Raw genomic sequence first — 12,445 nt, forward strand, 5'->3', positions numbered from 1 at the left:
CCGCGTTGGAAGATAGTCCCTCCCGCAACCCGCGCCGTTTGCAGAAAGACCGCCAAGGTGTCCCCACTCCCAGACCCCGAGCTCCGTGACGCCGTAACGGCTTTCTGCGAGCGTGCGGGAGGGCAAGCCGGAGGAGGGGGACTGTCGGGGCGGTGGCGACAGCGGAAGGATTCGCTGCGGCGCCGGACGGGGCGGGCCGTGGGAGGACCTTGGAGTGGGCGTGTCCGGCGCACGGGAGGGGGACGGAACATGTCTCCCGCCGCAGGAAGATGAGACAGTGGCGGCGCCCGCGGACGTAGCGGGCTGGGCAGAGCCGACCAGACGCGGCTTCACCGCGTACTCCACGCAGGCCGCCTCCGCCAGTGCCCCGAACACGTACGGGCACGCGGGGCGGGCACGCGGGGAGGGGCCCGGGCCACGCGCCGCCCACGCGCGACCCTCAGGGCCAGCTGGCGCCCCTTTGTCGGGGGGGGGGGCCATACGTGTGCCGCTCCCCGTGCGCTGCGGCTCGGCCGCCCTGAGCAGGTAACTGCACCGGGACCCGGGGCCGTGCGGTTTTGGTGGCCCGGCGTCTTTGTGCAAAGTTGTCCCAGGCTTCCCCATGCCATGGGGGCCGGGAAGTTGGGGAGGGGGCGGTGCTCTGGGGTGCGTTTCCCCCCGCCCTGCCCCATTGCGGGCCGGGCGCGGGGCGGCGGCCGGGAGTCATTGTTCTCCAACTTTGCTCGCCGGGCATTGGGGCGGGCGACGTGTAGGTTCTGGTGCACGCGAGGCCCGCGCGCGCCCCCTCCCCGGCCGGGCCGGTCACTTCGGGAAACTTTCCGGAGCCCTGGGAGGGGGTGCAGGGGGCGCCCAAGGGGCCTTCCAACTTTGTGGCGGGTCCTCTGGGCGTCCCCTTCCCCGGGAGGAGCACGGCGGGGCGCTGCAGTTTGGGGGGGAGCGTGTGAGGGAGGGAGAGTCCTTTTGTCTGAGCCGGGAAGGTGCGACCGCGCAAACTGAGGCTCAGGTTGAGGGCCGGGGGAACTGCGGAGTGAACATCTGCTCCGTGTTAATGGGGGAGAGGCGGCAACGGCGGCTCGGGTTTGCGAACAGCGGAGTGGTGGCGCCCCAGCTTCAAAGGGCTCCGGGGCCTCGCCGCCTGCACCGGCTGCGGGGGGTGGGCGGTTGGTTTCTCGGGCCTCCCCCACCAAGGAAGATGTCCAGTGCCCGCCTTTCCTTCGAAATGGTTCCAAACACCTTACGAGTCCCCAAAAGTCCTCGTGACACCCCAAAGCCTCAGCTCTCCTATAAAAGCCCGTCTCAGCCCCCCACCCCAGTCTGCCGAAAATTGGTTTCAACTATCCCACAAAAAATTGCGGTTTCGTACTCAAAAAAGTCAGTTTCACATGCCCTCCCCAAAAGAAAAAAGTTAGCGGGGGAGGGTGTTCTCAGGGGCAGCCGTTTCACACCCTGTCTCTAGTTGACAAACAAAGCGGGGGTTTCTCCACCACTGAAGTTGGGTGTCCCTCGGCCTGGGAACCCCTCTCCCCGCAACCTCCTCCGCGGTGTCTCGACGGCCACCCCACCACCACCCGGGGACCCAGGGAGGAAGCCAGAGTGACTTCGTTGTCCGTCTACAGGGCAAACAAGACTTGCTTTGCACCCTTTCCTAGAGTGGGTAGGGTGGAATGGGGTCTGGCAGGTGGATCCCCCACCCCCATTCTAGAATAGAATGAAGCCCCTGGGACCATGGTGGTGGGGGGTGAGTCTGGTGTAGGAACCCGCTTCCCTCAGGGGCGGGAGAGGGGATGTTTTCAAAGTTGCTTAAAAATAATTCCCGGATACAACGTGACAATAAAACAACCTAGGGTTGTTTGTTCTTTTCTGAGTTGGGTGGTTTTTTGAGGGGGGAGGAGGTGAGAGGTATAGGTACCGTAGTAGGCTCCCCTTGATTCAGTCATGAAGCAGGCAGGGGCCTTGCCTTCTTGAGGATTTCTTTCACTTTGAGTTAAGGGGTGACCAAGACTTCAGCGTGCTGTGACAGCTGCTTGTGGGAGGGGGTGTCAGCAAATTTCCTCTGGCCTGCCGGGGCTGGGTAAGCCTGGGGATGGTTGGAAATGGGACATGTGGCCTGAGGGGGGCAGGTTCTGGCCCAGCAAGTGGAAAAATGACTGCTCCAGCTCTCCTTCCAGTTTAAAATTTGCAGCTTGTGTCTCTGGTGGTCTCAGAGGGAATTAGGAAATCTATATTTGCTTACTCTACACCCCCCCTCATTGTTCAAACTCCCAGGGCTCTGAGGAGGGGTCTCTCTAGGGGCCCTGAATTCTGGTATTCTGGCTGCCCTGCCCCCATCCCCAGGGTCAGGAAGGGAATCAGTCTAGGGGGACCCAGCCCCTCAGGGTGGTTGGAAGGGCTTTTTAAACAGCTCTCCTACTCCCCATCTGTCTACTTAGGCCACAGTCACAAAAACCTTTTTTATTCTTTTTCTGTTTCTCTGTATATGTCTGTCCCTGCCCCTCCCTGTGTCCACTACCACCATCCACCACCACAGGCTACCTACCACACAGGGCCATCTCTAGGACTGAAGTATCCAACTTGGCCCCTGAGCCCACCATTGCAGCTGGAGAATGAACCAGCCGCAGAGGATGGCGCCTGTGGGCACAGACAAGGAGCTCAGTGACCTCCTGGACTTCAGCATGGTAAGCCAGGCTTGGCCGGCCTCTCAGACACCCCCCTGTGTCCCCTGGATTCCTAGAAAAGAAACACCTACTGAAACACCCCCAGAAGCCAGGCCTAACACTTGTTTGGATGGAGAGGCCCCCAGGTAGGGCTGGGAGAATTGGGGTGTCCCTCTGATGGGCAGGCTGACATAGCAGTATGCATAATCGGAACCCTTGTTGGTTCCCAAAGGCACCTGTTACCCAGGCGTTTGCTCAGGCACAGAGTGGGTTTGATCTACCACTCTACAGGTAGAGAAACCAAGGCCCGGAGAGTGGGAGGGGCTACCCAGAGCCTCAGTATCTCCAAGAGGAGGCTCAGCTCTGAGGTCCCTGCTTGGCTGTATGCACACAGTGGCCTTGGCCTTCTGATCTGTAAAATGGGTGTGGCCACTGTTATTTGTTATATCATGGATTTCAAAAAACAAGGTGGTGTACGTAGTCTAATTATTTAGCCACACAGTCGCTAGTGCAGTCAGGTGACATGAAGAGACCTCATGAGGACTGTGGCGATCTGTGGGCAGCGCTTAGCCACCACTGCTGTTGCTGCCATTGGTATTTTTGGGGGAGGGTAAGGATCCTTATACTTCAGGTGGTTTGATCCACCCCAAACTGCCCATTTCTTTGCCAGGCAAGTGGAGGTCTGGGAAGGTCCTGGCTTTCAGAGGTCACACAGCTCAGACCCGCCAAGTGAGGCCAAAAACCAGAGCAGAGCTCCCTTCAGTGCTAAGAGCTGCGGTGTACCTTGGAACCCAGGCCTTGATTTGCTCATCTGTGTAGTGGGCCACCTGTCACGGGTGTCTGGGTGGTCAGCGTTTCCTCACAAATCAGGGAACCCAATGTGGACACTTCCCTAAGTCCCACCCCTCCCCCCACCCAGACACCGTTTTGGTTTGAAACAAGTTGGGGAGGACTCTTTCGGTCTGAATTTAACCCTCCCCCAGTACCAGGCCCAGGCCACTGAGGTTGATCAAAAACAAGTCCCCAAACTGAAACATCGGCCATCCTGCGGAAAGGCACAGCCCTTGAGACAGTGGGCCTGCAGCTCTGGAAGGGCCAGGCCCGTATTTTTAAGCCCCGTTTTATTTTTGCTTCCCCGGCTGAGTAACTGGGGTGCAGCTCAGTTGTTTTTTGTTAAACCGACAGGTCACAGACTACTGGGCCAGAACAGGTCTGCATGGGGGCGGGGGAGCACAGGGTCAGAGCTGGCCCCTGCTGTGCCATCTGAGAGCCCTGAACAACTTGTCTGCCTCCCCATTCTTTTTTTCTTTTTTTTTTTTTTTTTAAGATTTTACTTATCTTTAGAGAGAAGGGGGAAGAGAGAGAAAGAGGGACAGAAACGATGTGAGAGAGAAACATCAATTGGTTGCCTCATGCGTGTACACCGACTGGGAATTGAATGTGTGACCTTTCATTTCAGGGGACCATGCCCAACCAACTGAGTCACACCAGTTAGGGCTGCCTCCCCTTCTATCCAGAGGGCCTGAATGTCTCCCCCTCCCTAGCTAAAAACCAATAACTTGTTTCGTGGATGTGGAACAAGGCTGAGAAGGTGAGGTGCTCAGTGTCTCCTCTCAGAATCTCAGGGCTTGGTTTTCATCCTCATCTTCCCTCCTTGTTACAGGAGAGTGGCAGAGGCAGCCTCCCATTTCAGCTCACATCCTCTCCATAGCGCCCTCTCACCTGCCCCAGAGAAACTGAGTTCATCTGTTTCTTTGAAAGACCTTGTTTTTAGACTGAAACGGAAGAAACTTAAAGGGAAGCAGGTCTTCTTTGGGCTAGGTTCTCAAAAGTAGGAAAGGCAACAGTCAAAATTAAATACAGAGAAACTTCCTGGGATAGAAAAGGAAGGTGTTGAGGGCACTTTGACTCTGAGTGACCTTCCCTGAGTGGGCCCAAGATGGTTCCTCTGCCTAATGAGGGGCCAGGGGAACAAGGAGTCTGAGCCTAGCATGTGTAGGGGGGCCCCAATGCTCTAGACATCCATGTGTGTTGGGGTTTCACAACATTCCATGTGGTCAGAACCCCAAGTCCATTTCACAGAAGAAAATATTGAGGCTCCAGGGGTGTGCGGCCTCTCTGGGCTGATGATGAGTCATGTGGTGCTCAGAGGACACGGCCCATTGCCCTCCGCAGCAAGTGCCACGGCAGAACCCCTAGCAGTCTAGGGGACAGAACAAAGACAAACCCCCGGGGCTTGGCTGCTGACCTCCCGCTCTCAGGTCCTATTGGTTCTGATTTTAGCTCAGGCCAGCCCCTCCCCCAATGTAGGCCTCGGTTTCCCCAATGAGAAAGGAACCTATTTTGAGGAATAGGGCCCTGGGGAGGCTGGCCCAGTTGAGGGAGCAGAGACACACACATGAGCACACACCACCCCAAGAGGGACATTAAGTGAGAACTCATTGCCATGTCTCCCATGAGCCTCTGCTCTAACTCTTGCCGGGCTCAGTTAAGCATGTGGCCTTAGTTTCCCCTCCTGTGGGATAGGGTATGCGGGATAGGACCCTACTTCCTGGGCCCCTCCCAGGGTTCATGGTGCTCACATGAGAGTCACCTGTGGGTGAGAGCTACATCCCCACTTCCTTGCTGGCCTGGGAAGGTTTGGGGGAACCATTAGCCATTCCCCAACAAACCACTTAGCCCAATTCTGGCCACTTAATCACCTGGGCCCCGAATTGAATCTGTAAAACCCAGATCTGTGGGGCACAGCAATAACATGTGTTTGTTTTTTCTGGCAAAGAATTTGTTGATGTTGGGTTTTCCTGTTAGTACTGCTACTGTTTAATCTACAGGAACTTTACAGTGAGTATTTAAGCAGGGAGAGTGGCACACAGGGAATCACCCAGTAAATCATGGGGGTGGGCTTGTAGCTTTTGCGGAATCCTTCCAGCCTCCTGCCTCTCTGAGCCTCAGTTTCCCTTTCTGAAGGGCAGGCATCAGCAGTTAGGGTGCATTGAGGGCTGCTTAGGCAGCTGCTGAGCACAGAGCTGAGCATGTAAGGGACACTCCACCCAGGTCATGCTCTCTGTCCCAGGGGTGGGGCCTGGCCATCCTCCCCATGTCCCTGCCACTTGGGGTCAGAGGTGAACGAACACAGGAGGGGATTCCAGGCTTGTCAGGAAAGATCTGTGCACATGGTGGCGGGCTGGCCCCTGTTAGCCTGTTAGGTGTAAATGGTCTCACTTTTTAAAGCTGAAACTTTGTATCATATCTAAGAGCAGATAAATTGTATCAAGTGCTAAACAAGTTATTCCATTCAAAAGAATACAAGTCTAGTGTAAACAGCCGGTTTCAACTTCCACTGGATATTGTTGCCACTGGTGGGCTGTGCTGTCACAGAGGCCTGGGTTAAGGTGGTGTGCAGTGAAGGGACCCCTGACTGACTTTTCCTGCCTGGTCTCTCTGATGGGACAGGACCCCTGTAGGCAGAGCTGCATCCCTGGATGTGCCCCCCACCCCACTCATTGCTCTCTCCCTCCCCACAGATGTTCCCCCTGCCGGTGGCCAATGGGAAAGGCCGGCCCACTTCTCTGGCTGGCACCCAGTTTGGAGGCTCAGGTAGGACCCTGCCGCCTTGGGGCTGTGAGTTTGCACAAAAAGATGAGAGTGTGTAGGAGGTGGGCTGGAGCAGAGCAGGAATGGGGTATAGCACCAGACCTAGAAGGTAGAGTGGGGCCAAGGCTGGATGTAGGCTCGTGGACAGGGTGCCAGAGGAGGGGGTGGGGGGGCCTAGGTCCAGCAGCTGGAGTGGGGGCTGGGGACAGCGAGCATGAGAACCAGCTGCTGTGATAGTCGAATGACCTGCATTGAGTGTCATGGAAGGAGCCTGGAGGTCAGCATAGCATCTGTCCTGCACCTGGAGCCCGGCCCCTGGCCTAGAGATGGGAATCATCTGTATCACTCACAGGGGAGTCCTGTGTGAGGCAGGGACTTGAACCTTTGAGGTCTTCTTTGCCTCGGTGGGGTCCTGGGTCTCCATTCCATCCCCAAAGAGGAAACTGAAGCCCAGCAGGGACGTGACATGGAATCCCAGCTCTTGACAAATCTTGCCCATTCTGTAAGCCCTAGGAGAGGCCCAGCTCCTGGCTGTTTACCTTCAAGCATGTATTAGGCCTTTAATAGTACACAGGAGGATACTGAAGGTTACTGGGACTTTGAGCATTCAAACTGGGTACAGCAAGGCAAACCTGGACAAGTCAATCACTATACCTGGCACTGAATGCTGATCATATGGCTGTAGGAGGATGGACAGTATGGCCTGAAGGAACCTGCAACGGGTCAGGAATCAGAGCAGTGGAGAGGAACTTCCACAAAGCCAGGCCATTTGGGGATGGTCTCCAAGGAGACATGATGAAGGGTTCAAGGCAGGAGGAACAGCACATGCAAAGGTCCTGGGGCAGGACCTTGCCTGACATACAGCATGTTGGAGAAATAGGGAGGAGGCTCGTGTGGCTGGAGCAGAGTGAGCATGATAGGGTGAGAGGAAGGATGTAAGGGCGGGGGGGGTGGGGCAGGTCGTGCAGGGTCTTGTGTGCTGTGGTGAGGACTTGGGCTTTCACCCCAAGGAAGGTGGAAACCCTGGAGGGCTGTGAGCAGAGAGTTGGTTGCCATGTGCGTGTTGGGGAATCTGCTCTGGCTGTTGGGAGGATTTGTGGGGAGCCTTTGGGAAGGCTGGCTGTTTCAATCTCTGGCACTCTTTGTGGACTTTGGCATCTTTCTGAGACCCCATGATTCCATGCATCTGAGACCCAGGACAGATTCTTAGAGTCATTTCTAAATTCCATTGGGATATCCAGTGAGGTTTGGCCGGAGGAGAAGGGGGTTTTGAGGGGGTGGTTTATGTTCACACTGCCACCCCAAAGGGAGGAACATTGTGTTGCCGACCCTGGTGCCCTGCACTGGCCTTCCTCTCTGCCTGAGGAAGTGTCAGCAGGGCCAGCTAGAGTCCTCCCTGAGGTGTGGAAATCCCCACATCCCTTCCCTTCTGAAATAGCCCATAGGAGCTAGGATGCTGCCACTCACTGCCTAAGGCAGGACCAGGGCCTGGGGCTTCCTGGACGAGTCGGCATAGATGTGCCTTCATCTACTCCTGGGCCTTTGCCCTGTGCTATATTGCCTAATCTGGTGTCCACTCACAAGGCCAGCAGCCCTAAGTAGCCAAAGTCATGGCCCAGGGTGAGGGTTCCCTCCAGGACACCCCATGCCCAGACTGGCTTCCCACTGACCCCTAATCCAGCCTCAGTGGGAGCCCTTGTAAACATTTGCAGATTGATATTCCATGTTTGCTGCAGCCCCTGCCCTCCCTCTGACCCTGACCGCTTGGGTCTGGAAGGGTCTTGTCCAAACCCCTCTTTCATGAGAAAGTGGTTCACCCTCCCTCCAGACAGGCCATGTCAGCTTTAAAGGGGACACTACCATTTATCAAGAGTTTACAAATGCTAGTGGTTCCCCCAGCCACAATCTCCCGCTCGCCTCCCCTTGTATGTCCTGGTCTGGCATTTTCCTGGTATTGACTTGAAGTCAACTTGCTTCTCTTAAATTTATTCCAAAACAGCACTTCCTATCAGAAAAGTAATAGCCTGACCCAAAATAGAAGGTCTCTTCGAAAGTGACTGAAATAGTGGCTGTGGAGTGTTGAGGTCCAAGGGCAGCCTTGCCCAGGATGTCTGGGCCATTTCTGTGGTTATTTTTTAGATAATTGTTAATCAATATTTTTAGAAGATTTCATTTATTTATTTTTAGAGAGGGGGGAGGGAAAGAGAAAGAGAGGGAGAGAAACATTGATCAGCTGCCTCTCAAACATACCCCAACTGGGGAGCAAGCCCGAAACTCAGGCATGTGCCCTGACTGGGAATCAAACTGGCAACCTTTTGCGTTGCGGGACAACACCCAGTCAGTTGAGCCACAATGGTCAGGGCTAACTTTTATTTTGAAACCATGATAGATTAATTGACATTGCAAGGAAGTGTACAGAGGTCCTGTTCCCCACCCCACTCCAGTCCCCCCAACGTCCTCCATGTCTGTAGTATATATAATGTGGAATTGGGAAGAGGGCCTTTGTACAGCACACAGTTTATTCCCACCATTACACATGTGCCTGTGTGTGCGTGTGTAATGTGCAGTTTAGTTCTGTGCAGTTTGTCCCACGTGTAGGTCCATGGAAGGCCTCTACAATTGAGACACCAAGGTGTTCCATTACCCCTCTGTCTCTTGAGTCTTCATAGTCACTTTCACCTGTAGACCACTAATTTATTTTTCTCCATCTCCACATTTTGTTGCATTGAGAATGTAATATACACAGAACCACACAGCTTGGTACCTTTCGAGGTTGGCTTTATCCACTCAGCATAATTTCCTGGAGCTCCATCCGGGTTGTTGACTGTTTCAGTGGTTGTTTCCTTTTTTGCTGCCTGATAAACTTTTTAATGAAAGGAATCATAACACTTTTGAACAATGACTTATGTCACTATTTTTTGATTACTGTATGCCGGGTACCCAAACTGGGTCATTGATTGTGAGTTCTCTGGCTTCACAGGTCAGTGATGTAGCTGGTGCTATTATCATCCCCATTTTACTTATAAAGAAGCTGAAACTCAAGTTTAGGGACCCTCCTAACTAACCATTCAATACTGCCTCCCTGAGTCCCATACCCACACCCTATATTGATCTTTTTTATTTTCAAGAACTCTTTACATAAAAGGATGCTCTTTTGTGATCTGTGTTGCAGCTGTTTTTTTCTCAACTTACCAACTGTTGTTAATAATGGAGGTTTTTCATTTATCTCAGTAGTTTATTGGCTTAATTTTAATGTTATCAAGGTTTTCACTTATGATGTGTTCTAGCCTTGGTGCCATTTCTGAGAAATCCCTAAGAACTGGATGACAGTCCATTCTGCAGTACAGATGTGACAGTCACAAATGTGCCTGTTTCTCATTACATCAGGTTGAGGAATATATGGGAAAGATGCTGGAGAGGAGGAAGGCATGGTTTTGCCGTCCTTGGCAGAGCAAAGACGTTACAAGTAAGTGGGGGAGTCCTGACCATTGTGGCTCAGTTGGTTGGGTGTCATCCCACAAAGTGAAAGGTTGCTGCTGGTTTTATTCTTGATCAGGGCACATGCTTGGGTTGCAGGTTCGGGCCCTGGTCAGGGCATGTTTGAGAAGCAACCAATCAATGTTTCTCTCTCTCTCTTTCTCCCTTCCCTCCTCTCTAAAAATAAATAAAATCTCAAAAAAAGAAGAAGAAAAGCAAGTGGGGGAGAGAAACCTTAATGGTTGATGAAACCGAGGCTGATGATCTAACTGTCCCTAAGTGCACACATTCCGGGCCGCCCTGAACAGATACCCCTGGATCTAAGACCCTGGACCTAGGCCCCCTGGTGGACAGGCTGGGGTGGGGCGTGTATGGGCCTCACAGCGGTTCTGAGGGCACCTCCAGTTAGAAGCACTTATCCTTTAAAGGCCATACCCTGTAATTAGGGTCCACACCCCTTTTATAAATATTGATCACATACTGGGCATAATGAAACCTTTAAGAACAACAACGAAAAAGACCAGTATAAACCATGTTTTTTGAGAACAATGCAGTAAATTTAGAAATTAAATACCAAAAAGTAGAAAGAAATAAGGCTGACCACTTAGATCAAAATTCCTTTTTACCCAACTCTTGCATTAAGGGGGAAACTAAAACAGCCGAGACAGAATAGACATACATCAGCAGTAATAGAAATACATTGAAACTATTTGGTGTAACCAAAGCTGTACTTAGGGAATAATCATAGCTTTTGATGTTATTATTAGAGCAGATAAAGTGGGGAAAAATGTATTAAGCACTTTAAGTTATAAAATTCTGTAATGGTAAATTCAAGGAAACTTTTCGTTGACTGATTGATTGATTTTATATGTAGAGAGAGAAACATCAGCTTGTTGTTCCACCTATCGATCCTTGTGTGTGCCCTGACCAGGGATGGAACCCACAATCTTGGCATAATGGGACAACGCTAAGCAACTGAGCTACCTGGTCAGGGCCAGGGAAACCTTTCTCGGCAGTTTGAAATGCCTTAAAAAATTTCCTAAATTCCAATTACCCATGAGTTTTTTTCTCATCTTTCTACCTTTCTCTCTATTGCTACCTCTGTGCTTACCTAGTGTTACTACTGTAGCTTTATTGTGTTTTTATAGTCCTACTTCCGTTGTTCTTTTTCAGGTTATTTCCCCCCATGTTTTCAGAGATGCTGATTCTTTTCCATGATCTTTAGAATAATTATATCATATTTCCACTCCCCAAGTCTCCCCCTCCCCCCCAAAAAAAAACTTGTTGTGATTTTGATATGTTAAATTCATAGATAAGTTTGAAAAGAACCATTTGTCTTCCCATTGTAAGAATCTGTTATCTTCTCCATTTAAGTTTTCTTACTTGTTCCTTAGTAGTTTTTAAGATAAACTTGAAGATTGCTGTACAAAGCACATAGTCAGTTTATATAGTTTTTAAAAATTTGGTCACATACTTTTCCAATGAAGGTTATTTCTAGGTATTCCAGTAATTTCTGTGCTGTGGTTTGGGGATCTTTTTAATCATGTTTTCTACCTGGTCACCTTCTGCCATCCCTTAAATGCCTGCATTTTCCTCTTGGTTTGGTTTTACGCCACCCATCCTTAGACATTGAGGCTCCCCTGTCCCAGAGCAGATGCCCTATCCCTTTCTGCATTGGCTGGTGTTCACTTGTCGTCGGCTGGGCTGGCCATGACACTGGCTATCGCTTCGAGGTTGATCTTTCTGTCTGTGTTTATCCTGTTTGGGGCATTTCCCTCATGTCCTATTTGACCATCCACAGTGTCTCAGAGTGGTCCCGGTTTCTTCTCCGGGTCTGCTACTGGCTGTCACCCCAGACGCTCCTTGCGCACAGCCTGCGTTTTTTGCTGACCAGACCTATCCTGCATTTTGCTTGTGTTCCTGAGTCCAGTGGGCCTGCGGCTTTAGGCACTGCTGCGTGCCCAAGCCAGTTTCTCAGGAACAGTCTCCAACACATGGCACTGTGTCCCTCTGCACATGGGAAACCGGCCCTGCACTCTTTGTCCCCCACGCGTAAGCTCATCAAGATTTTGTTTGCTCCTCTTGTCCATTTCACCATTTTCCTAGGCCAAAAAAATTCATTTTAGGCACATTAAAAAATGGCTAGTGTTGCACCTTGGCTGGTGAGGCTCAGTTCTCAGGAGCGTCGTCCCACAACCAAAAGGTTGTGGATTTGATTCCTGGCCAGGGCACATAGCTAGGCTGCAGGTTTGATCCCTGGTCGGGGTGTGTACAATCCCCAGTTTAGGTGTGTTTGGGAGGCAGTTAATCAGCGTTTCTCTCTTGCATCGATGCTTTTCTCTCTGCCTTCCAATTTCTCTAAAAACAATGAAAAAAATGTCCTTGCATAAGGATAAAAAATAAGTAAAAATGGCTAATGTTGCATTCTTTTATCACGTATAAAGTCACCTGTCCTTGTAGTGTCAGGAGGTAGTGTTCATGTCTGTCCTAATTCTACACATTTTTTCTGTTCTTTTGTCCTTGATTCCACTCCCTCATTCCTTATCTGTTATTGATCTTTCTTCCAGTCTGCTTTATTGTTGAATCAATATTTATCAATTGACTGCTTTTCTTTTCCTTCTTCCATCTTGATTTCTTCTGTTTTAAATTTAGTTTTATTTTATTTTATTTGTTTGTTTATTTATTTAGTCCAAGGCCGCATTTGTTTACGTCTGCTTTCT

At 51.3% G+C, this 12,445-nt stretch overlaps 1 protein-coding gene across 17 annotated transcripts in view; it reads left to right on the forward strand.

Annotated features, from left to right (window-relative positions):
* Nucleotides 1–222: 222 nt before the first annotated feature.
* TCF3 (transcription factor 3) overlaps nucleotides 223–12,445 on the forward strand; it is a 36,027-nt gene continuing 23,804 nt past the window's right edge. For 14 of the 17 annotated variants that reach the window (XM_045831043.1, XM_045831048.1, XM_045831051.1 and 11 more), the window contains exons 1-3: nucleotides 223–525; nucleotides 2,528–2,675; nucleotides 6,179–6,251. In XM_045831043.1, coding sequence (XP_045686999.1) covers nucleotides 2,604–2,675; nucleotides 6,179–6,251 — 145 coding nt within the window. In that variant the 5' untranslated portion in view covers nucleotides 223–525; nucleotides 2,528–2,603. Of the gene's footprint in view, nucleotides 526–2,527; nucleotides 2,676–6,178; nucleotides 6,252–9,635; nucleotides 9,715–12,445 lie in introns of all 17 variants that reach the window. The other 3 variants (XM_045831052.1, XM_045831053.1, XM_045831044.1) reach the window with 2 other exon arrangements.

The sequence above is a fragment of the Phyllostomus hastatus genome, unplaced genomic scaffold (assembly GCF_019186645.2).
Source record: "Phyllostomus hastatus isolate PE091 unplaced genomic scaffold, TTU_PhHast_1.1 phas_contig_159, whole genome shotgun sequence".
NCBI classification, from domain to species: domain Eukaryota; kingdom Metazoa; phylum Chordata; class Mammalia; order Chiroptera; family Phyllostomidae; genus Phyllostomus; species Phyllostomus hastatus.